Here is a 25,977-nt window from a genome sequence, read left to right on the forward strand (position 1 = left end):
TCTTTGTTCTTTGTCTGACAGTAGATTTTGGTACAATGTTGATACCATAGTGAATTCATTTGTGAACAGGAATGATTCTTGTTGCCTAAATGTAAAATCTAAACATTGTTTCTTTGTAGTTCTAACTGTACATGTAAAATGGATTTATAAGAAAATACACAGTGGGCCGTGTCCTCAACTTGCCAAGGTGAGGAAGAGCTTGTTATTAAAAAATGTTGTCAGCATTTGACTGATGTGTTTCAAATCCAAACATCATTTACAACACAAATCACTTTATTATTTTCGTTTGATTGGTACTAGTTTTTGTTTTTTACATAAGTACAGCTGTTTTTAATTGCACTAATGCCACACATAATTTGTTAGTCATAATTGTTTCCGCTTTATGGTTTTGCATCCATTAACTTCTATATAAAAAGAGATTAACAAAATGAGATAAAGCACCTTGCAGTGCAAACTAAGGTTGTTGATTGATTCCTGGAATCTTGGGGGACACAAACTGATAAAAGAACCTTGAATAGAACCTTCAGTGCGGCTTTGGATTCAAACGTCTGCCAAATGCATAAATGTAAACGTACATTTTTGTTTAATCTCAGTAAGGTTAAAATTCATTTAATCCTGTGCTGTTAATCACAGATTGCTACAGCAGAGATTAAAATGGATTTAATTGCTTAGATGATGTTTTATTCTTGCTTATACAACATATTTGGCCAAGAAAACAATTAAAAAAATGATGCTGTAAATGCTCAAAATTAGATTTTTTGGTTTTGGCTAAAAGCAGGTTGGCAGGAGCAATATTATTATTTTTCGATTACTAGGCTATATTGTAAGTATAGATCAGATCTGTGTGTGAAATAATATTATTCATCACTGTAATGTATAAAACACATTCATTTTATTAATGGCTTTTAATTAAATGTTATCCACTCTCGTTATGTTTTCTGTATTATATCTTTATATGCGTTGCTAGGGTGATCTGGGCGGTTGCTAGCTTGTTATTGCATGCCCTGAGCTAAATGAAATATTTGCCAGCACTTGTTATGCCTTTTATGTTATGACTCTTTTTCCAATATAAGTTTTAATGTTCACATGGGATCACTAATGTCTAGAAGATGTAGCCTGTTTACACAACTGCCTCAGTCATATTGTTCTGAAGGAATAATTTGCAGTAACAGGTGTATATGCACAACATATCGTCTGGCAGCTTTGAATGTTGCTCATTCAATCCGAGTTTAGACCTGGAACAATCTTTTTCATCTGAACACTCAGATTCACCCAGAGGGTTCCCAGTGTAGTCTTCAGTGTAAGAATAATAAATTGCCAGTTATAGTTAAGATGGAGAGAGTCGCAGGTCTGACATCACGCTGTTGTTTGTGTCTGTTGACTCACAGTAGATACATTGAAAGTGGATCAATATTTGATCCTGTTGGAAGTTGGCTCAGGGGCCATGGACGTCCAGGGGTTAACCCGCTCTGATTTCTCCAGTGGCCCCAGACATTTCAGACACCGACCCTGATGTTCCTGACCTCAGATTTGAGATAAGACGGGGTCTGGAGCGCATACCTCTGCTGAATTGAGAGAGAGGGAGAGAGAGAAATCTGGCTGTTCATTTTCACTGCCATCAGCCTTTTCTGTGTTCCTATTTTCACAATGGATATGAGATAAAGTAAAGTGTATGTACAGTTGGTTAGGCCACCTAAGAAAAACCCATGAAAATAGGGAATCATGTTTCATCTATTTATGCCTGTTTATCCTTCTAGGATTCCAATTTGTCATTAACCAGTTAAAAAAATGTACAAAACCATCTTGGATATTTATTCTGTAATGCCTTTTTTCAGCCATTGTACATTAGCATGATGATACCATTGTAATACTATGTTTTTTATCTCCCACGGGAACACTAGTTTTGAATATTATTTACCATAATGTTCTAATTATTTTTAAATTGTGTTCATCATTGAGGACTGTCTTATGCCGTCATTGAATACTGTCACAATACTTTTTCTAAGACACACAAAAGCCCAGTATTTGCTTATAGTGGAATAAAAGACTCAATAACTCAATATAACTGCTGACGTGCTTTCATTTTTTCAGCACACAGCAATTTATTCTAAGTATAGCTTAATTGCTTTAACATGTATCGCAAAAAGACAGACATGGTACTATGGGAAATGTCATTCTCGGCTTAAGATTTTTTTCCTAAAATTGGCATTGTAAACTTCTGCTTGATTTTCAGCATATGTCCATGTAGCCAAATAAAAAAATCATTTACATGGTCACACTTGTAGTAAAATGTTTAATGCTGTCGGCGGTTCAATTTACTGCTGTTTCTTTTCTTTGTAGGGTCGTTTTCACAAGCGTTTGTTTCCCTTTTCCTGTTCAACTAATGAAAGCCAATTAACCTTCATTAGAGAGTCACTTATCAAGCAGTCCTCCTGTATTAACCTTCTCTGTCAGTAGAGCGACTATTTAGCATGTATCAGTGTCTCAGGTCAACGTTGATTTACTGATGCATGAAGAACAGACATACAACTTGTTCTGTCATTCAGTTATGCAGGTTTATGTTTCCTCCTGTCATCTATGATCAGCAGGTAACTGATGCCTGATTATTTGCAACAAGATTTTTATTATTTTCTTTGTGCGGTTCTTCTAGCTTTATTGCTGATCATAGCTTTGTGAACTATGCTGCTTAAATTGTTGGTTCTTAAGACAAAATGTTGAATGTTTCCTCATTTGTAAGTCATTTTGGGAAAAAGCATTTGCCAACTAAATAAATGGAAATGGATCTTCAAACAACATTTTAAGAGTACAGCGCTGGTTCTGCCCTGCAGGCTAATCTTATCTTCTCCTGCCCCAGAAGTTTCCTGAAGTCTTGTGTAATTGCTGATGATCGTTTCATGAATACGAGTCTTTTGATAAAGTCTGTAGTTTTCATTCCAACGTCTTTTCCTCCTATTTGGACAAAAAGTGACTTGTCCAACTATATGATGCGCTTGTGTGATTTACATTTCTAGTTCTTGCTGAGATGTTGGCAACTTGCAAGTGCTTTGATAATCTTTCTCAAACTAGGCTATAGTTTTGGTAAAGAGGCTATCTGAACGCGACAGTACTCGTTGCTTTGATGTAAAAGAATAAAAATAAATCCTCTTCTTGAATATGGATTAGAAAAAGCTCCTTCTGAGCTTGGCAGTAAATGATTTATTACTCTTTTAAGATCTTACAGGTTGTGAAGTCATAATATATATTTCATTTTTTATATATATTCCATAAATAACTGGCTCTGTTGAAGTTTTGTAAATTTTACCAATGCCTGATAAAAAATAAACTTTTGCTTTAAGTAATTCATTTATTACACCTTAAATTTAAATCAGTCATTTGAAGATTTTGTGTTGAGCTCTGGTTTTTGTTGCATTGTTGTGTTTTTTGGTATTAATAAAATAAAATATGATCGTTTCTATTAGAAATGTTATCACGGAGTGCCTTTTTTTGACATCACTGGTCACTGCACACTTGTTTACAGGATGCAAGCCATTTCACAGGAAGAATCTGTCGCATGGTGAAATGCTCTTTTATCTGTCGTGTGAAGGAAATTGGCCTTTATTTCCTGTTGCCCTGTTCCTCTGTATTGTTCTCACATAACAGCTGCTTATGGGGCACGTAATGCAATTTAACTGCAACATGCACAAAACAAATTGATACATTAAATTAAAAAAATTATACCAACTACACTTTTATTATATACACAGTTTAAGTCTTCTCCTGTGTTTTAAAATGTGCAGTAATGAGACATATACATCGTTGCATTATACAAACAGTGCCGAACAGGATTTAGCAAAAGATTGTTACGCAACAGCCATGTTACCCTTGAGTTTACATCCTTGCTACTTTAAAACATAACATTAAGGTGTCAGAGCTGGGTGGTTCATGTATTTTTTATCTCGTAAACATCCACATCTGGAGCCTTTGAACCGAAGACAATGTGTCAGGGACATGCTGTTATTTACAGCGCATTACATCGCTTTTGATGTTTTGTCATGTACATTGTTTCTTTCCATGAAGTATTAATGGATTATGGGCTTCAACTCTGTAAATTCTCTTAATCCTAATATTCTCATGCCTGGAAGCTTTCAATCTGTCATATTGACAGGCAGATGGTTTTTCATGTGTCGGGAGAAAAATAATTGTAATATTTGAAGATGGAACCGTGTTGTAGAACAGAGGACAGTAGCTGGTTTCTTTTGTGATCGATTATTTAATCGATTATTAGTCCATTAAAAAATCTATATTCTCAAAAGATCACAATGGAAAGCTTATTGTCAGTTTGACTTTGAAAAGTTATTTGTCAAGAAACCTTCAATATTATTAAATAGTTTTGAACAGCCATGGTGATGTAAAGACAAAACATACAGATAGCAGCTTGATGGACTTCAGGGCCCTTTGCTTACATATCCAAAAAGGCCAAGAAACCATTGTGTGACCCATTGTTTCGACTTCCAAGGGTGCTCCCGACTTAAAAGTCTATGCTTGAAGTGAAGGGACGCATTACACTTTTGTAGTTGAACATCCTTTTTTTGCAACAAACCCAGATCTGAGTCTGGTTATACAATGCTAAGCTCTGATCCCAAACTAGCGGTCACAGCTCTTTCTCTTTTAGACACATGACAGACCCCTCTGCTCCTGTCAAACTGCTTCATGTAGCATGTGATCTGAGGCTTATAAGAACTGCTCAAGAAAACCCATGTGAATATGAGAGCGGGGTCAGAGGAAGTCTGTTCAGATGGTGTAGAGATGCACTGATAAGATTTTTGTCAACAATACCAACGTTAGCAACAGTTGGCTGATTCAAATACTTGCTCGTTTATTTGAACTTTTGTTAATAAAACAAATCACTTTTGAACATGTTTAGATTAAGCAGAGTAAAAAAAAACGTGCAATTGGTTTATCATAAAATCATTTCATTCAACATGGATTGGGTCGATTTAACAAGCCGACATTTATTGACAAATTATATTTTGTACAATTTCATTTTGTTTTGGCAAGTATTTATGTGCTTTTCTTGGTTATATGACCTTTTTTATCATAACTGAAAATTTTAAATGGTTAAAAAACAGCTCTCTGGTGTGGATGTATTAAAACTTAATTTATGAGAAATATCTTCAATGCAGCGTTTCAAAGCAACTCTACTGAGGACAATTAGTTTGATTAAAAACACACAATGCCCCTTTGGGGTCAACTAATCTGAAGTCTCCAGGTTTCTTCACTCTAAAATTAAGAATCACATTTATTGGAAGGCTTTATGTCTGCAGGTGAGCATCTCTGAAATTTCAATCAGAAACGCTGCAGTGAGGCGATAAGGGAGTGATGTCAAGATCATTTCGGTCTGTGAGGTTCAGCTCGGTTGTGCTGCGATTGAGGACGAGCACCTTCCTGTGTTCATTTTTAATCTGCTGACGGATCTCTTCTCGGGGACACTTGGAAATTCTCAGAATGTAGTTGTATAAACATTTATGCTGGTGCATGAAGTGAACAGGTGCTGTAATTGCATATTTTCATTAATGCTCTCAAGAATCTGTTTGTTTTGCATTTCCTGGTGCAGCGGAAAGCATATGCGCTCCAGAGAAAAATTATATATTGCTCAAATGTTGCTGAGTTGTCCGTTGGGATTCATTTAAGTGTCAACCTAGTTTTAGATGTTAGTGAGACGATTGTTTAAACACATCAAGAGTATGGAGGAGTAAAAAAAGTGAATGTAGATTGTTGAAGTGAAATAATCTGGATTTGGATAAATCTGATGTAATGTTTGAGTTGATATTGAGATCTTCAATAATATTGACTTTTGATTGCAGACTTGACAAATCAGAGCTCAATTTGAGACATTGTTGAGATGTCTTCTGAAACCATTTTTTATTAGAAATGTGTGAGACATACTCAAGTTTAATTTGCTCTCCATTTAAGCTCATTAATGTCTTAGGAGAAATAATAGAGAGACTAAAGATTTTTTGTAGTGGGAGGTTCAGATTTAATCTTGGGATGTAACATTTAAAGCTGCAGTGGTGTATGCTGTCAACATGCCAAAAACCTTTCTGAAAAAAAACCTTTCAGTTCATGCCTTTAAACACAGTGGAGTATATCTAGATTCCCATAATGCATCTTTGTGTCTCTGTTTTGCCTTCTGCTCAGCGCTGTGACTCACTAGATTAGTAGCAGGATTGCTTCTGAAGGTCAGAGGTGGTTTCGTCACTGGGGTCTCATGTCAGGTCGCATCAGCACCCGGTTGGAAGGGAACCTGCCAAGAACACATCCCTTCATCAGACGCTTTCACATTCAGAATGAAGGATGACACATCAGCGCATAACACTATCAGAATGAATGAAAATTTACCTCCGTGATCTGCCACGATTCACCCAGCTCATCTCAATTCTCAGCATTGGACAGTAATTTATATTATATAGTATTTTTGTGTGTTTTTTTTTTAGTTATGGCACTGTTGTGATATGGCTGAAATATATATATTGATGTTTTGCCAAAGCTTTCAAATAAGTCTTTTGATAAATGGCTTGTGGAATAAACCACTGCAAGTATGGTAATTGGCCTTGTTCAATCTTCAACTCATTCATGCGTTTGTTTCTCACGCCTCCTTTATCCATCAAAATAAAGTGTTGTATTGTGAATTTTACCACGGAAAAGCACATATTTCAGACAAATGTAGTTTGCTTTGCTTTTCTCCTGTCATTAGAAGTTATCCTTTTCTAAAGGACCCACAGCAATGAGATCAAGAGAAAAGCCATGTCACCTCTGCATGTGACTGCCGTCTGATTCTTTAGCTCTTTTTTAACCGCTACAAGCTCTCATTGTGAATAAATGGGTTTTTAGTGGACTGAGCCTGTGGGAACACACCACAATAAAGATCGCACATGGACTGGGGTCTTTACAGAAGAAAAAAAGAACTTGAACAGTTACAACTGCTCTCTCGTTTTAGTTCTTTTTTGGTTTCTTTCTCCTTTTTCTTTTCTTCTCTCTCTTTCTTTCTCTCAGTCTCTTTATAGGAATTTCCTCAAATGTTTCCATCCCAGCCCCCATGACATCAGGGTGAGAGAATGGAAATATTCCATTGCGTTTCTCTTTATGGGGTGTTTAACAGAACTCCATTCTGCTTGTTTCAATAAGGGTTTTATTCACGTTTGGAGAATGTATTGACCTTAGCTTATGTTTGGTGGGTTTTCATCATGTAACTGGTCTCCTTGTCCAAAAGAGTTGAAATGGTTTTCAAAAGACCCAGCGATTGTGTGCATGTAAACACATTTTCAGGACATTAGTAGCGCTTTGTAACATTTATTTGTTTTTTGCACATGTAACATGCAACATGCTTTTGGGGTTTCATTGAGTTCTTTAAAGGCCTTTGATGAATCAAGTTAATAAAACGGTGCATGAAAGTTAATCTTTAAGGACGTTGTATACAGTCAGTGTATTAAAGTATGAGACCATCACTATATCAACGTACCACCGCAGTACTTTTGTTTTCCATCCTTGTTTAGTCCCTGTCTATTTCTCTTCTGGGACATTCTGGTTTTGGTCGTGCGGCTGGTTTTGGTTTGTGTGGCGGTTTACATGTGATTTGGATTCATCTGCTGCTCATCTTGTCAGAAACGAGACCTCGTCTCGCGGCTGATGCCCACAAAACAGTTGTTTTCAATGGCAGAGCGGCTTTGAAAATGACTCGACAGCGAGCGGTCAGAGTTTTGTGGAAACCCGCGGGTGCGCTGGGGCTCTGGAGAATTATTTAGCGGTTTTGGTTAATCAAGTTTCTGTGTGAGTTTCTCTTTAATTGATGGCAGTTCCTGCCGATATATGACAGATGCTCCAGACAGACATCGTTTCAACATTGACGTTGTTTAATTACTCTGTTGGTTGTGGGTGGTACCCAGCTGTTTCGACGAGGTGCTCTGAAACTTCCCGCTTGAGGTGTGGAACTGTTGGAATTTCGGAAACTACATTAGAATCATTAAGAAAGCAATGAAGTTCTTTGAAACGTGCACGTTTGTTTAATGCGTTTGCATAATTTCCATTAAAACAAGAGGTGAAGGCAGGACATTGGTTGGCTCCTCCTCTTTTTACAAATAACCAATAGTATTAACTGTACCCATGCTTGAGATTTGGTGAGAATCTTAAGTGCAGAATGATGTCATAAAAATTGTCGATCTGTATTTGTGAGAGTGAGAGACTGTAAGTCTAGAATGCTTATCTTCTAAATGCAAATTTGGTGAATGTTTTGCAGCACACTAGTTTACATATGTCCCGAAGTTCGTTATTCATAAAGGACAAAAAGATGTCAATAGTGATTGGACGTCCAACAGGTTGCTTCCCCGTGCACACACCCTTGTGGTTTCGCTGCTCTCCGAACAGAAGATCTAGTGTATGTAAATCTCCACCAAAGGCATTTAGTTTCATGCGCTAAATTTAGAGATGAGGGTGTCAACAGTTCCAGTCTTCCATATGAAAATCAAGTCACAATCCCCAAGATGTCTGCATGATCTGTGTTCTGTTTAACTGCTGTGTGGATTTCTCATAGGAATGGGTCAGGATGCTCGACTAGCCCATTCAGCAAGTGATGTCGCCTGGTCTTATTTTTGAAGCTTTAATCATGTTCAGCAGCGGTTCTTTATAGGGATGAATTTAGAAACTTCTCCAGGGGTTTTAGCGTGCTGACAGTCTGATAGGTTCAGCTGCTGTTTGTTTTTACTGTTGCCAAAATATACCAGGCAGAAAACTCAGAAATGCATGTTTATGTCCTGTAAGGCTTTAGAGAACTTTTGTATGACTTTCTTTCTTCTGCAGAGCACAGAAAAAGATATTTCGACACCGCCATTGAGTGCTATTGTTGGACACAAAAGCACAGAGACATTCCTCAAAATATCCTTTTTGTGTTCCCCTGGTTTTGATTGACATGATGGTAAATAAAGATGAGAGAATTTTTGTTTTTGGGCGTACTATCCCTTTCATTTGTGGCGTTTTGGGCTCAGCACGTGCAGATAGATGCTTTTTGATGCTATCTCAGTATGCAGCAGCTTAACCCTTATGCATCAGCTCCTCCTGTCTGCACCTGTCAATCATTGTTGATATTGTCGATGTGTTTTGCTTGAGCAGTGCGGTCCCATGGTGCTTACAGACTGCCTGCTGTCTGCCGTGACCAAACAAAGCTGAAGACAGTCCTGAAAAGATTTGTTTGGTCGTAGATCTTCTCTATTACCCTGTCCAGCATGTCACTTGGTAAATGCTTGAATATTTTTGGCTTTTGAAGTGTATTTGTTTTCATATTTAAAAATGTGAGTAAATTTAGGGTTGATTATTAGATTGACTGCATGTTGACATCTGAGTGAAAAGCCATGAAAGACCCCCGGAGATGTTGGCTGCTGGTAGAACTCACTAGCTGCTGGAGATACTTCTCTCTGCATTCTGAGCAGTTTTAAGATTTGAGCTTCAAAATATTTGCATTACGTTTGACTTTGTAGATACAACTTTTTTGTTTTCTAAAAATGTCCCAAAATACACACAGCGTAAAATAACTTTGCATAATGTTAATAAGTTATAGAATAAGAATATGTGAATAACTTAATTTGGACAAAAATGTAAGGTAGAAACTTATAATTCCAAGACAACGATATCTTTGAGGGTCCCTAGTGGATGAGGCAATCCCTAAATGACAGGTGGTGTAAACAACACAGCATTTGTAGTATAAGAAGGATTGTATTTATTTATTTATTTTTTGTTCAAATGTAGTTTTTTGTACCTTAAAAGTGTTGCTGTTTTTCTAGTTTAATTGATTATAAAACTAACATTCATTCCAATGAAGGCATGGACTTAATGTTCCTAGTGTACAAAATCTCCTCAGACACCCTTGTTCTGGTTATCAAGTCAGTAAAGGGCCGTCTCTCAATTCCAAGAACAGACTGATGTTCTTGTAGACATCGGTCTTGCGAGGCAGCCTCGGAAGAAGGAACTTGGATGGATGGCCGCAGTGACTTCTGGGACTTTAAGCAGATTCCGTATGTGCGCAAGGCTGCATTCGATTCATCCATGATATCGAGAACACATCCGAGTACTTTCATGCGTTCTATGTTCTATGTTCTTGGAAACGGACTTTGATGCTTATTGATGATGCAGCAGCGAGAACAGGAGGACATAAGACCGCTGAAGAACACGTATTGAGAAATGGTCATGATGTCCTATAAATTGCTTTCATGTTTTTAGTCAGTTCTAAGCAGTCATTTTTGGAAGCTCAATTTTTGTGTTTGTGTAATTTGGATATAAATGGTTTGTGATGTAAGGACCTACGAGCCTGTGACTCATGAAGGTGTGTTTTCTCCCTGATGTGCCCCAGTTTCCCAGAGGAACTGAAGGCCATTTGTTTTTCATAAAGGGGCTGAAGATGAACTTCTACATGAAACCCTGCAGTCTCTAACCCATCAATCAATGCACCATTTTAGTTTGGCAACCGCCATAGTTGCCAAAGTGTGTATATACACTCGTGACCCCATGTAGGGTTTGAATTATGTGTGGCATCTGTAAAGCACATCGACGTTTCAAAAGCTTCACTGTTGTGTGATTTATGCTTTACTATTTTGGGTCCTGGTGTTTATGTGGAAATGAGAGGCTGGGCAGTATGAGGGTCTGGAGTGCCAGCTACTTTAATTGGTGCCTTCTGGACTCCGTCTTTTCCAAACGTCCCCCGAACTGAAACCAAAACGAGGTCTTGTCCTCGACCCCCTCCCGACACAGGGGATCAAAGTGGGACCCTCTGAAAGGAAGACCACACTTATGGGTATTCAGACAAATTAAGCTCTGCAATTTCCTTCCACTCAAATAGTCCTTTCTTAGAAAGGCTCAGCGGTCGGAGAGAGGTGCGGTGACGCAGAGGGAAGGTAGATGTGGAAAGATTGCACTTGAGAGTTCTGATGAAGACGAAATCATTACACACACACACACACACTGGAAGTCATTGTGCAGACCGCAAGTAAAACCAGCTGTGTTTGATAGCGTGTGCACGATTGTCAGAGCACCGCCGACTGTAACCAGCCAACCATCAATAAACATGCGCCACAACAACACAAATATACAACAATACACATCTTGCATTATAGAAACTAACAACAGAAAACATCAATTTATTTTGTATTATAGTCACAATATGTTGCTTATAGCTCAGGAGATCTCGGAGTTCTCAGTTGTGCCTCTTTAAGTATCAACTTTGTCTCAGAAGGTTTTTTGCTTAGGATGAATAAAAGCAGAAACAATCAAAACAATTGTTAACATACACGAAGAGTATTGAGGTGTAAAATTTATGTAGTTTTTAGGGTAAACGCAAACATTTTCAGCTGCTATTTGTTTTATCTCATTTATGTCTAGGAGAAATATCTGAGCAGAAGAGATCTCATCTGTGATTGATCTTATTGGAGTAGTTGAGTGATCAAATTCTGAAACTGTGTGGATGATTCTTTCTTTCTTTTAACTCTTATCTGTCAGTCTGTCAGTGATCTCTCCAAGATTCATTTTGAATTGTTGAGTCTTCAGGTAGAGCTCGGTGGTAAATCCATCCGTCCCTCGGCATCTCGAAGGTCAGGTTTTGAGCTGCGTGTCTTTGCTGCAAAGGAACAATGGCAGTGATTTTATTCAATCTTTTTGTCATTCTTTTATTTTGGCTGTGAGGTTGAATGTCACCGTCTAAACCCCCCCAGCCAGCCCTTTACATATGATAATGAGGTCATCCCTCGCAGCGGTTGGTGCTTGTGTGCTGGGATGGGGGGCAGATTAGCAAGACAGCTGTGAGCGTTTTGGCGAGCTGCCTGACATCCTTTTCTCTTTAACTGTCTCCTTCTTTCTCGTTGTCGTTATATCGAAATTGAGTGAAGAAATTCTATCCAGGTGTTTTGGAGGATGTTCCAGTATGGTGCTTCAGAGAGTGGCTGTGAAAAACTTGCTCAGTTTTGACATCAAGTGGATTTAAAAGTCGGAGGGGAATGTTGGGTAGGTCTGCACCATTGTCAATGATCTTCATTGAGTAAATGAAGTAAATGTGTTTGTTGAATCTGTCAAAAGCTACAAGAATTATTATTTTTTGTTTGAAAGCCTTGAATGTTGTCGTTGTTTATAATAGATTGCAATGGAAAGTTGGAAAGGATTTAGTCTAAACTAAAGTTGTGTCCTAAATTACGCACCATAAACTATGCATTTGCACTATGATCATTTAGTCTATATATTTTAGATTGGTAGTATTGTCTTAAACGGAACACTAAATAGATATTTATTAAACCGAGTATAAGTTGTTTCCCAGACGATGGGAAATGATGTCAATTAAATTGATTTTTACATTGTAATTGTGATGTCATTGGTGCTTTTTTTGCCCAACCTCTCGTTACGTAAGCAAAACTGGGAATGTTGAGTATCCAGCGTTACACACTTAGTTTCTTCGGTTGAATGAAAGCGTCATCCGGGTACATTAAGTTCACTTATGGAATTTTCAATGTGAGAACATCATACCACAAAATGGTGTAAAATAGTGCACAAATATGCAATTTGTCTTCATTCTAATTTGGTTATCAGACAGGAGTCAATATCTCTCTCTCTCTCTCTCTCTCTCTCTCTCTGTGTGCATTAGTCCTTTAAGTGAAGCTTATCAATAGGGCTGTCACAGTTATTAAATAATTGTCTCATCGCAATTATTTGACATAATGGCAATAATTTCAGACAGATAACCACAATTTTTGTAGATCCTTAGAAAACAAGGGTGATCTGAACTCGCCGTTACGTTCCAATGACATTTCTTCATCATTTGAGTTGTATCAGATTTGTACTTTTTGAGTTTTATTAAAGAGATTCCAGATTTGCTGCATCTACACAACAATACGACATCGTCATCGTAACTATGTTTTTTTCTGTTGAGGTCACTCTATAGGGAATTTTACTAGTTATTTACAGAATTTTCACATTTCTTAAGGTATCAGTTTTTTATTCATTAAATAAATGAATTGTATTTAATCGTCATAATTGTCAAAGCCTTAAACAGAAAATCAATCGCCATAATCGCAATTCTTAAATAAACATTTAATCGCCGGCCAAACATAATCATGCTTTCTTAACAAGGATAGCATCATATTGCTGTTTTTAAACATATACCTTCACTTGTTAGTATTGAACTATCTTGAAATGCTTCGCTTCCACACAGTAACATCCTAGTCTCATGCACACTTTATTTGCTCTCTCAGCACTTTTCCTTCTTCCTCTTTCTTCCGCTGTGTCAGTGGCAGGTTGTTATTAGTGAAAGCTGTGGGCTGCAGTGGGTTGGTCTGCATGTTAATGGCTGACGTGCAGCGGTGCCGTATTGTCACAACCTGCCGAGGCACATCAGCTCTCCAGCCACCCCTTGACGGAGCCGGGCCATTCATCGCTTTCCAACACTACCACAACAGATGGTCCATTTGGAAGGGGCCACCAAGGAGCTTGAGCCATCAGATGTCTCCTTTAGAATGGCCAAGAACAAACACAAGCCCCTCAAAGACTTGGCTGGATTTGTTGAACCGTTGTACCAGCTGTGCAAGATTAAAGTCAAGCGTATAAGAACCTCAAATGAATACTTTTCTGGCATAATCATGACTTGGATAGTTTTCTTGCCATGGGTGCTTCTGAAATATAAACATGATTTGGAAATGATACCTTTCATTTTTATATATTTTTTGGAAACAACTTTAGCACAGACTTTTATCAGTCTGATTAGCTTTATTCTGGATTTATTTTTGAAACCTTTTCCTTGTTGGCATGTGCCATGGTAGTAGTAATTTTGTGGAGCGCCATGTAACGACTAAATTATGTGAATATGGTAATCTTTTAGTGACGTGACATATCTCAAACCTTGTTTAGTTTTGTGCTGGCTGTACATGAGCGTAGCGTTGAATGTCTCACTACATATGGCTGTTATTAACCCTAATGTTTGAGTTTGCAGAACCTTGCTGTTAGATTTCAAGATGTGTCCTTTTGCATTGAATAACTACAGTGCCGTGTGTTTTATAAGGATTGTTGCTCTCAGTCTGTATCTGTATGAATTGATATTTTCAATGCAGTTCTAGAAACTGTGGGAGTGTAAGCCAGAGATGTGCTAATGCATCATGGGGATCAAAAGATGCACATTGACGTCTTGGCACCTTACTGTTTCTTTGTAAAGAACAATGAGGTAATTTACTCTGTTGGAATATGCAAAGTGATTTGGCAGTAAACTGCATTGTTTATAAAGGAAATCTCACTTTCTCTCGGGTTTGGTTGCACAGAACCTGGAGCGGAAAGCAAACCTGTCTGTCCTCTCTTTCGGGTTTTGTCACTTTCTTTACCTGATCTATTTGTTTATTTCGTTGTTGTGTTATAAGTCGAAGACTAGTGTTGTAAAAACCTTTCAATATTGTGTCTTGTTGTTGTGATTCCAGGCTGTGAAATGTGTTTCTGTAATGATTGTCATGAACACCAAGAAAGGGACGAGTGCTTTTAAATGGGCTACTGGTCAGCTATTTCATTTAGGCAGAGGATAGATGGCTCTGCTAACAGCCCATTTCTATTTTCTTGGTGTCTGGGGGTGAGAATGGGTCGTGCCAGCTGCTCGGGGGTGAGATGTCATGTGTGCGTTGTCTGCTTCAGTTCTTAAAAGTGAACTTTCTCATTACAAACTTCTTACCTCGCCTCATTTAAAGTACAAGTACATTGCACTCTCAAATGACATTGTTGTGCTCATAAATGTGTTAAAAGCAGCTCTGTTGTCATAAGGGTTTTTGTTCATAGAGAATCCAAGTTAGTTAAAGTTGAATGCGTACAACATGATGCTCGTGTAACGGAGTAAACATCTGTCCCTTTTTACTCCGATCTAATGAAATGCTTTCTTCACGCACCGTCTTTTGTTTATTTTCCATTTTTTGGACACACGTTCAGTAACGCAGCTCTGTGTGGTCTCGTCTAGTCAAGTAAAATGTGTTCGATCCCTTAACTCTCGAGCACGCTCTTGTGTGAGCACACAATGAACATTTCACAGAGATTTTTCACTCTCCTGCGGAACTCTTTCAGGCACCAACTGTTGATCATCCAAAGGGTTTGATCTGGTACGAAAACCCCTATTAAATCCTCAGCGGTATTCCTCAAAGACCCCAGCTGATGGAGAGGCCAGTCTTATTACACAGGAGGTTATAGACTCATAACGTCCAGACCGGCACGCTGGTGCTAATTTGAGTGTCAGCTTGTGGTGGATGCCTCCCTGTTGAGAACCCTGAGTTATGAGCCGCAGATGAAAGCGAGGGAGTGTCCCGAGAGCCTGTTTAAATCCGTAAAGCTGCACATCATCTTCTGCTGTTGCCATGTTTGAGGAGGATTGGATCTTAACACTCGGCCCATACAAACACACCCATTGAAAGTAGCTCCATCTATAGCGTCTGTTTAGAGCAGTGTGTTTGTGTATCTTTATACAGACAGAAAACAAAAACTTTTTTAATCAGCATTTATTTTCAAGATGTTTTGTGGCCATTCCAGTCCAGTGTCTGTTGAATTTCAATAAAATCTAAATTTAAAAAATAAACTTTTTCTAAATACATGTACAAATATAACCGTTGTATCGCTTAAAAGTGAATATGCACTTGTTTTCTTTGCAGAATCTGAGGTCTGAAAAACAAAGGGGGTTATCTTCTCTTGTATTTTCACCTGTTTCTCCAGTTTTCATTTTCTGAAAATAAATGCAAATAGAAACGCTTTTTATTTTGAAATGTGGGAGAAATTTTACCGTCCTATAAATTGAGTTACACATACATACACGTATGTTTATATGTATGATGTGCTTATGTGTACACAGCAGTGATGGTTTGATGGCAAGTTTGGTAAAAATATGCTTTTCATGACACTGCAGATTTTATTAATCCATAAAACCTAATGTGTATGCTCTAAAATCCATATTTATACCTTCCATATATTCTATATATTCAATAGAATATATAAATAAGACTCATTCTATATACAGTGGTATATTTATACCATGCGTGATTAATTAAGGAAATGCCATGCTGTCATCTCCTTGTTCTCTAGCATTCGTTATAGATATTAGTTTAAGATTATTTTACTTCATTCTTTACACTTTAAATATTTGTTCAGATATGGCACATTGCGTGCTGTATGCTGCACATTTGTGTGCTTTTCTATTTTAGAAATAACAATAACAATACAAGTTTTTACTTTAAGGCGTGTCCGATTTCTCATAGCCGTTGTTGATGTTCAAATCACCAAAACAGACACACCCCTACCCCCATCTTTCACTTTCATCAGCGCTCGGCTCGACTAATGTACGTCCTGTGCACCTTACTGCTGATTGGCTACGAGGTTGTTTTGATACTCGGCCCGAAATTGTCTAAACAAGCGTAATTCGGAAATCATACACCCCGCCTTTAAGAACTCCCTGCTAGAAATCAGTCACTTTCATTACAGTACAAGAGCGATATATAAATAGTTTGAAACTAACCTTTTTAATTTGTGCACTAGATTTGGCCCGATTCCCCATATTACATCTTCTCTTCTTATCCAGGGAAGCAGAAAAGCATGCGTTTATATAGTTAAAGATGCCGCTCTCTGGTTACCGTCTCTCATTTGGCCTTTTTTGTCCGTGAGTGTGTGGAATTTAATAATCGCCATCCTTAGAATTACTGCCCTCACCTCAAGGTTAAAATAACTGCCCCAGAAGTTTGATTGAAACCAGAACCTTTGTTTGAGGCCTTAACACAGACGTGAACTTCAGCGTGGCGTAAGTTGTGTTGAGTTACAGTGAACGATGTGTCAGGTTTGTGTGTAATGTTTCGTACTCGCACGACGGGGTGCTTTGTTTCAAATGTTTTAATTTCAAGTTTGTGTTTGAACGTTTTTCTGTTTTTTTATTTAACTAGAATAATAACAAATGTAAACATTGTTAGTTTGATGAACGGCAAGCATGTTTGTTGGATTGAACCGTAAGGCCTGATTTCTTTATTATAGCTTTTTTATGTGCTATTATTGGCTCGTAAATGATTTATGAGAGCTGTTTGATTGTTTTAATGGCGTTGTACACTTGTGTAGTGTCTGTTAAACACTGAATGCACTTATTGTTAGTGGTGTTTGCTGAGGCAAGCATCATTATGGCTGAAGGTTTGCTTTTCTTCAAATCTCTCAGACCAAGTATTAAACCTTGGCTTACAACTCTTCCCACCTAGGAACACCTTAGCAACCATACACTGTAACTATGCACTAAAAACCATTAAATGGGGTCATATGAGACGGCTAGAACGAATATTTTCGTTTGTTTTAGATATAATGAAATGTGTATACACGATTTAACCGTGCATGTTTGTGCAATTTATAACACGTAATCAAGCCATATGACCCCTTTTAACAATGTAGTTGCATTTACATTTAGCAGACGCTTTTATCCAAAGCAAATTACAAATGAGGTAAACAATAGAAGCAATTGGAAGAACATAAGGACAACAAAATGCATAAGTGCACTAAAACTGGTCTCATATAGCCCAGCACAGTATACAAAACTAAAAAGTTGTTGTTTTTCGATAGAAAGAGTAGAAACGAAATAGAAGTCCGTACTAATTGGTCATGTGTGACAGAAGAAATGTGTGACACAACAAATGTGGAACAGATCCAGAGAAGGTACGTGAGAAAAGTGATGAAGAGTCCTTTTTGGGATGGCACCACAAGACATTGTTCTATCTGGCAGGTACATAAGTCTGTTTGAGCGAGTGAAGATATGGGGTGTGCCGAACCAGTGGTGGTCTTGTAGGCCAAAAGCAGAGCTTTGAATTTGATGCGAGCGACTATATGGAGCCAATGTAACCTAATGAAGAGAGAAGTGACGTGAGTAGTATTGACAACCATCAAAGGACCATTAAGGTTTATGATATCTGTAATTTACGAAGAACAATCCTTCTGTTCTGGGTTAGAAATGTTAAGATTCTTGACGTTTTCAACTCTGCAACAGCCACTTGTGTTTGGTGGTTTCATTGAGCGAGGATCAGATTTTCTTTGACTCGGATGATGTTATTGTACTATCGCTTTAACTCCAGTATTTTGGGACTCTGCTGCGTGGCTGTCGCTGTCCTGTCAGAGCTGTTTTGGATGATGGGGAGCTATACAGTGACCCTCGCCTCCAGAGAACCGCAGCAGTCAGCTGTTTTTTCCTCTTGCTGACGTGTGCAGGTATTTCTGGAGTAAATGCAACGCACACGTCACTGAATATATGAATATAATTCATTGAAAGTCAGTTTGGTATAATGAATGCTTCCAGGGCAAAAATGAATGCAAGATTATCTCCAGATCTGTGCCTGACCTTTGAGGTCAAGCATTGTTTGCAGGTTTGATCTTATGATGATGTACTGTATCTTGGTTCAGGCCTCCTTTAAAATAAGACACATTTTTTTCATTTTTCTAGTGGATTTTTTATTTTAATGTCATTAGCGGCATGGCTTGAGCTGATGTTAGGTTTCAGAATTAAGGTTTTATCGATATTGTCAAGTAGACCTCGTAGCACTTTTTGTAATTTGGAAACCTTAATGAATGTTTCCTTCCAGCGGTTCGGTTCTAATCTTCTCTTCTCTTCGAGCGCTCTCTGTAGCAGATGATAGTGGGAGATGATTTGAAAGGTGCCCAACACCGCAGGCTTTCATCCTCCGACTGCATATTAATACACTCGCAGCCCTAATCAGGCCACCATGTCAAAAGATTATTTTAAGACCTGGCGATAAAGCTCCGCTCCGCACGGAGAGACAGAAAACCAGTCATCCAAAGACAGAAAATGAGTTCATTGCCATAATTAGTCTCGCAACCCCCCCCCTCCCCAATCCCATTTCTTTGGCCTTGGTTGACCAGAGATAATGACTGCTGAGTTTCTCTTGTTAAACACCCGTGTGTGTTTGTGTGTGTAAGTCCTTTTATCACCTCTGCAGCTTTCGTCTCTATCACAAACGCAGACAGAAAGCTAGGTCAGATAATGAACCCTGTGGGGGTCAGGGGTCACGAGGAAGGTATATTTGTGCTGACTAAGGAGCTGCGATGGAATCAAGGCCCCTTTCTTGAAAGAAATGGCTGATTGAAAACATTCATCAATGTCTGTGTTTACACAACTAGAGGTGGTAAGATAAGTGCGTAACAGTGCTCGCGGACCACCGTGAGGTCTGGTTTATCTTCAGGTTGTCTGCTATACTTCGGTTCAGAGTTTGCCTTTACATGGAAGCAGAAAGTGTTTTGACATCAAAGCATTAAAGCATCAACAGTCGTTTGTACATAGTTTTATAGATAAATGCATGCTTTTAGATTTGTTAGGGGTTTCTGGAGCAGGGATCTTTCTGTGGGGAGTTTACCATTACGAGACTCCATGGAATGAGACTCTTTAGTCACAGTTCACTGGTCCTCGAGTTCATCTCGCGCTGTGTTTTGTGGACGGAGCTTTTCTCTGCGAGTCTGCTCTGTGTGTGTGTTTTAATCATTGTGTCGATGTGAAAAGGGATTACGTAATCCCGGTCTCTGCGTTTTGTCCTTGTTCATCCTTTTGAAACAGCCTCTCTCTCTTAATGAAGTTATTTCAGGAAGTGCTTTTGCCGCTGCAGCATTCCTGTGAAGGCGGTCGGTCAGGTTAGAGAATTGGAGATTCAACATCCTGCTCGCTGGTGGTGTTCAGAAGGACAGTCTAGAGAAACTAAATGTTAATTTAAAGAAAAAAATTACCATGCAAGTGAAAAAAATAACATATGATGTTACATTTTTCTGCTAGTGGCTGTTTATGAATCGCAAGATCCCAGTTCTCAGTTTCTTTGTGATATTCTGCCCTGAAAGGGATCCCAACAGAATTTTCTCACATTTATTTTCATTTAATTTGTTTACATAATACAAATAAACACAACTATGGTTGACCACTGTGCTGTACATGGGTGAAATAAAAAATAAAAATAACGTAATTCAACCATAATACAAAATGAATAAATTACAACAGTTGTTAAGAATAAAATCTAAAGTTATAATGAATTAAAAGCACGGATAGACAGATGAGATTTTAACTTGGATTTGAAACCGTGGACCCAGGATGAAGATCTCACAGATAAAGGAAGATTGTTCCATAGTCTAGGACCGGCCACTGCAAAATCGCCTTTTTATTCTATCTAGATTTGGATAAGTTAGTGCGATACTATTTGCGGATCGCAAACATCTGGTCGACCTATTCACATTAACAAGATCAAATAAATAGGAGGGGGACAAACCTTTCAAAGACTTTTTAAATTGTGTTTGTTTCTTTGAACTTTTTCACCCAAATATGAGAATTCTCTCATTAATTTACTCACCCTCATGCCATGCCTTTCATAAGTTGAACACAACGAAATTCTTACATTAAAATGCTTATATGATCTCATAATTTTGAACCTATATAAAGCACAGACATTTGACATTAAATGAGTCCAGAGGGTTAATAAATGTCCTTTGAAGCTAAACAATATAGATCGGCGTGCTAAATCCAGATGACAGCACATCCATAACTTTGAATCGTGTCTCATGATATTTTTCCATGTCTCGTGAGTGTCTAGTTGTCACGTGCGTGTTTTGTCACAAGATATGTAAATTATGAGAATATTTATTTATTTTCAGTGAAATACTTCATGGGTTTGTTTGAATTCCCTATGTGCCTTAGCAAACATTACTAACCAGCAACAATAACAGTTATAATTTCCAATAACATTTTGAGCCTCTAAATAAGTGCCTGTCCCCTCTCTCACTATTTGCTTAAAGTCTCTGTGTGTTATATGTTATCATCAGGGCTGTAGTCAGCACAAATCGCCTCCCAGCACAAGCTATATTATATGAAAAGATGCCAGCTGTGCATTGATGTCAAACTATCTTGTCAGGGTCAAACCTGTGCATATTGAACCTGTAATAATACTCAGTGCTGGTCTAAGTAATCACAATATATGTTTACTGTTTTGCCCCCAGCTGCTCTTTTCCACCATGCCCCCCCCCCCCCCCCCCCCACACACATACGTTGTGCAACAGGCGATGGCATATACGTACAGACTAATCTTTGTGTGGCCCACATTTACCCTCCAGATGTTGTTTGTCCTGAAAATCTAAATGTTTGACACCAGATTTGTATCACGGGATAGCGTAAACATGTTAAAGACAGGCTGGTTAGCCCTTTCTTCATGTTTTTCTAGGCCTTATGAAAATAAGAGATTATTCGGTTACGTTCAGAAAACAGGCCAAAAGGATCTTTGTAATAGGTCAAGCAGTTTGATCCATTTAGCTGATTATGTTTTCTGCTGATAGCAACTTGAAATCATGTTACAGGATTCTTTACGGCACGCTATGCCACTATTTCTGGATGCACAAATATGGGATTTATACTTGTGAACATGAAAAAGCCATTTAGGTCATCAGAGTCACCTTCCCAACCTTGTGAGCAGTGGAAGTGAAGTTCATAGGCAATTTTTTTGTTCATTGAAGCATGAAGGATGCTTAAGGAAAAGTGTTCAGTAACACTTTACAAGAAGGTTGTTTTGGTTGACGTTAGTAAATTCAAATTTTGGTAGCTAACATGAACTAAAAATGAGCAATGTAGTTTTTCAGCATGCTTTGGTACCGTTAGCTATGGCAATACAATTTTTCATGTTAGTTCGTTGGGCATTAACTAATGTGAACAGTTACAACTTTTAATTAAACTTATTAGCCAAGATGAAGAAATGCTCTGGAGATGTAGTTCATTGTTAAAATTCATGTTAGCCAAAGCATTACATATTGTTAACAAATACAACGGTATTGTGAAGTGCTACCAGTTTTTCTTTTGTCTTCTTGTGTGAATATGGGTAATATGAATATGTTAACAGTTGGTTTCTGTGGGTTCTGTGCATTGATAATGAGCTGGTATATGACCAGGTGTTTCACATCATAAAGGGCTCAAATATGGTCCAAACGACAATTCGTTTCGCAAGTTCGCCGCAGCAAACCAAACAGAACTCTCCGGGAAAGTTTGTGTTTGCCGGTAAACACCCTCGAGCCACCATTGGTCCATGGCCATTACGTACTAGGTGTGTGTTTTATGTAGCGCCACCCGGTCTGTGTGAAGTAAGGCATCATTTTTTTCAGCTGAGGTGAGGTCAGATAAGCTCTACAAAAAAAAACAATAACCCCGCCTCCAGAAAAAAGGGGTGTTCGAAACCTCTATACCGTCTCTCCAAGTTTTCAACCTTCATTTTACCCCAAAACGCTGAGCGAAAGCGCAATTCACCTGGACTAAACCGAGCCCTTAACTGTTCTATAGCACAGCTAAAATACAGTATTCACCAATCAGCATCCAGGACCAGCATTTGTTGTTCTAGCTTAAAGCGGACTGCCACACACAATGAGTTAATAATAAACCAAGTTTGCATGTAATGCTCCTGCAATGGGGCACTTGATTACACAACGAGGGAATTAATGTTGCATGAAGATAAAGACTTTTTTTCTGCTCTGTTCCCTTTGCCAAATATCAGAATGCAGTTTAAATTCTACTTTAGTCATTCTGTACGGTTAACAAGAACGATTTGATCCACTTTTTTTGCCTATGAGAGTGAGGAATGAACTGGCCGTTTATATTTCTAAATTATCTCTTTGTGAGATGTTTGGAAAGGAGTCATCATGCCTATCCTGTGGTACACACCCTGCTGCTTATCTAACAGTCTTACACTGTTCTGTGGTCATAAGAAAGTTTCCAGAAAGACACCCCACTGTTCTTGTAAAAGTATGTTAATAAATGTATTCTGTCCTCCTCTGTGCGAAGCATTAATGTGCTTTTGCCTTTCTCTCTCTTTGCTCCCGACAGATCTCTCTCCTCCAGCTGTCACCCTAAATTAGCTGAGCTCAGTGAAAGGAGAGCCGGTTCAACTGACCCCTTCTGCTCCTTGAAGCTCCAGCCGTCCGTGACACCCAAATGCTGCCTGTCTTTCGTCAAACTGGTCGCCCCTGAAGAAAAATGGACTTGTAGTGAAGGTCAACCCTTCGAGCGGGGTAACTCCCTCTGGGACGTCTCTTGAGAAAGCTGGTCCGGAGACACCGATGGGTGATCTATGACAATGTCACCGATAAGGGGACCCGAGTTCTCTTTTTCCCAAGCAGCTGCAAGCAGGATATGAGCTTGAGCCGTGGCCATCGACGATAAACCAAATCCTCCTCCTTCAGTTAGTTGGAGGCTCCTCTTACGTCATGCAGTCATCTGAGGAATTGTTTAGCAGGAAGCTGAAAGCGTTGAATGGGAGTATGGGACATCCAGCAACCAACACACAGGGAAAGTTGGAAGTGGGCGGTAAAGCGAACGGGACACCCGCCATGCCTAAAATGGGGGTGCGAGCCAGGGTGACAGAATGGCCCCCAAAAAAGGAGTGTTGGGGAGCCAACTACGAAAGCGCTGTCACGTCGTTTCAAAACGGCCAGCCGTATCAAAGTGTAGAGATTTCTGATTTAGGTGATGAACAGTTGGAGCCTGATTATTCGGATCCGAAATATTCCCTGAGCGACCTTCTCAGTCGATCTCCGTTTAAGGGGCTTCATCCCATTCGACAGCGGAGTAACAGCGATGTGACCATCAGCGACATCGACGCGGAGGACATAATGGATCAGAACGCTGTCAACCCAAACACAGGCGCCTCGCTGCATCGAGAGTACGGCAGCACGTCCTCTATCGACCGGCAGGGTCTCGGCAACGACGGTTTCTTTTCCATGTTACGTGGCTATCAGATTGATGTTTCGGACCATCGCAGTGCCCCACCTGAAGCCTTTCCGGAGCTCCTCCGCTACGACACGACCCTCTCCCCTAGCTTGCAAACGGCTACTCAGATAGCCCGTGGTGAGATCGTCCACATCTCGGGCTACGACTATGTGGACAGCTCCCTCCTCTACAGCCGAGAAAGAGAGAAGTCCTTTATGCATCGTCTCAAGTCAGACTCATCCGAGACGTCGCTGTTCAGAAAACTGAGGACTATTAAAAGCGAACACGACGGTTTCCGGCTTTCTTCCGAGCAGGAGGACCGCCGGCCCCTCAGCTTTCAAAAGTGCTTTGCTCACTATGACGTCCAAAGTGTTCTCTTCAACATCAGTGAGGCGGTTGCCAGTCGGGTCATTCTCAGTCAGAGGAAGAACATCACTACTGGAGCTTCTGCAGCATCTCAATACCAAGTCACAGGAGCCGGTCAAACCAGTGGAAATACAGCCGGGACTGCGTCTATGTTCGAGTCTCCCCTGGGCAGTCGAGAGGACCTGAACCCAAAGGAAAACTTGGATGCTGATGAAGGCGATGGGAAAAGCAATGGATTGGTGCTTAGTTGCCCGCATTTTCGTAATGAAGTTGGTGGAGAGGGTGAGAGGAGAATCTCTCTGTCCAGGGCCAACAGTGCCGGCTATAGTGGCGGAGGAGAAAACTGTTCTTTTGAGTCGTCTTTAAGCTCTCACTGTACCAACGCCGGTGTGTCGGTGCTGGAGGTTCCACGAGAAAACCAACCCATCCACCGTGAAAAGGTCAAGCGCTACATCATCGAGCACATCGACTTGGGGGCGTATTATTACCACAAATACTTCTATGGAAGAGGTAAAACATGTCATTTCATTGTGTGTCTGCTTCCTGTCTGTTTTAAAGAATCACTGACTAAAAAAAACGTTTTTATTTTGGCACTTATATCCCTGTGAAATGAAAAATTACAATGTTTTCATTATTCAATTTTGCAGCGTTTATTGAAAATAGATCATCAGTTTGGATCATTCTCTTTTTAAAATTTATCTGCCCTCCTAATCTTTAGTTAAAATCTGAAAATGAGCTTGGGCCCAATCCATATCAGACAGCTTGGGCGGAGCATTCGTTAACTCCTCCCCTTCAACTGTCAGTCTAGTGCCGGTTTCATTTCAAAATTCAATGGCTGTTTTATACAGACAATCAAATCGCATTAAAAAAAACAAGTCTCGCTTACTATTTTTTTCATTCGAAATTTCATTTTACTCAGAAATGCATCAGAATACAGAAGAGAAACTATCACAACATCTGGTACACGGGGACTTTAAAGGGACAGTTCCCCCAAAAATGTAAATTCTTTGTTTCAAACATGTATTACATTCCTTCTGCAGAACACGAAAAAAAAGATATTTAGAAAACTGGTGCTCAGGTGCTCAAACAACATTAACCCCCAATTGACTTCCATCCTATGGACACCAAACCAAAGAGACATTTCTCAAAATATCTTTTTTTTGTGTTGCACAAAAGAAAGAATCTCCAATTTGAGAACTGTTTTATCATCATTCAAATGCTAGCTACAATTTACAAAATGTTTTTTTTGTTCTTCATTCAGCGATTCGAAGAACGTTGTTCTTCAAAGCGTAGTTAAATCATTACATATCGAAGTGTAAATATTATATTGGTTTGGCATGATGATGGGTGTTACTCATTGGGAGCAGTGAAACACTTGCGCCGGGGATGGAGGTGTGAAAATGTTCTCCTATCTTCGTGCTGGGATTTGTCATGTGAGACAGGACAGGTTGAGGTGCAGCTGTTCCTCTCAGAGGAGCAGCGATAGGGGTGAGGCTGTGAGAAGGAAGACGGGAATCTCTCCTCACACAGCCGCCCCTCTGCTCCTCATTAAAACACCTCCTTGTGTCTGGGAATGTAGAAGGCAAACGATACCTCGACGGCACACTGTCATCCGTGTTTGAGTGAGAGAGAAGGTGTCCGTGGCTGTCGGACTGTTATTTTACCCTGCATGTCCGCACATCTGCACGGTCCTGAAAGGATCGAGTTACCCGTTCCTACAGTGTGAATAACAGCTGCTCCGCCTCTCGCCATGCAGAAATTCATCTTTTTCTTGCGACTGTGCTGAATAATGAGCGTCGGACTGAAAGACGCGATTGTATCCTGTGCGTTCACAGGCTTCCCAG

General features: G+C 39.4%; 1 protein-coding gene across 4 annotated transcripts in view; it reads left to right on the plus strand.

Moving 5' to 3' along the window:
• The window catches only part of LOC130431469 (signal-induced proliferation-associated 1-like protein 2), an 82,876-nt gene that overhangs the window by 4,315 nt on the left and 52,584 nt on the right, over positions 1-25,977 (plus strand). For all 4 annotated transcript variants that reach the window (XM_056760510.1, XM_056760512.1, XM_056760511.1 and 1 more), the window contains exon 2: positions 22,886-24,643. In XM_056760510.1, coding sequence (XP_056616488.1) covers positions 23,266-24,643 — 1,378 coding nt within the window. In that variant the 5' untranslated portion in view covers positions 22,886-23,265. The remainder of the gene's footprint in view (positions 1-22,885; positions 24,644-25,977) is intronic.

This window comes from Triplophysa dalaica, chromosome 11 (genome assembly GCF_015846415.1).
Source record: "Triplophysa dalaica isolate WHDGS20190420 chromosome 11, ASM1584641v1, whole genome shotgun sequence".
NCBI lineage: Eukaryota > Metazoa > Chordata > Actinopteri > Cypriniformes > Nemacheilidae > Triplophysa > Triplophysa dalaica.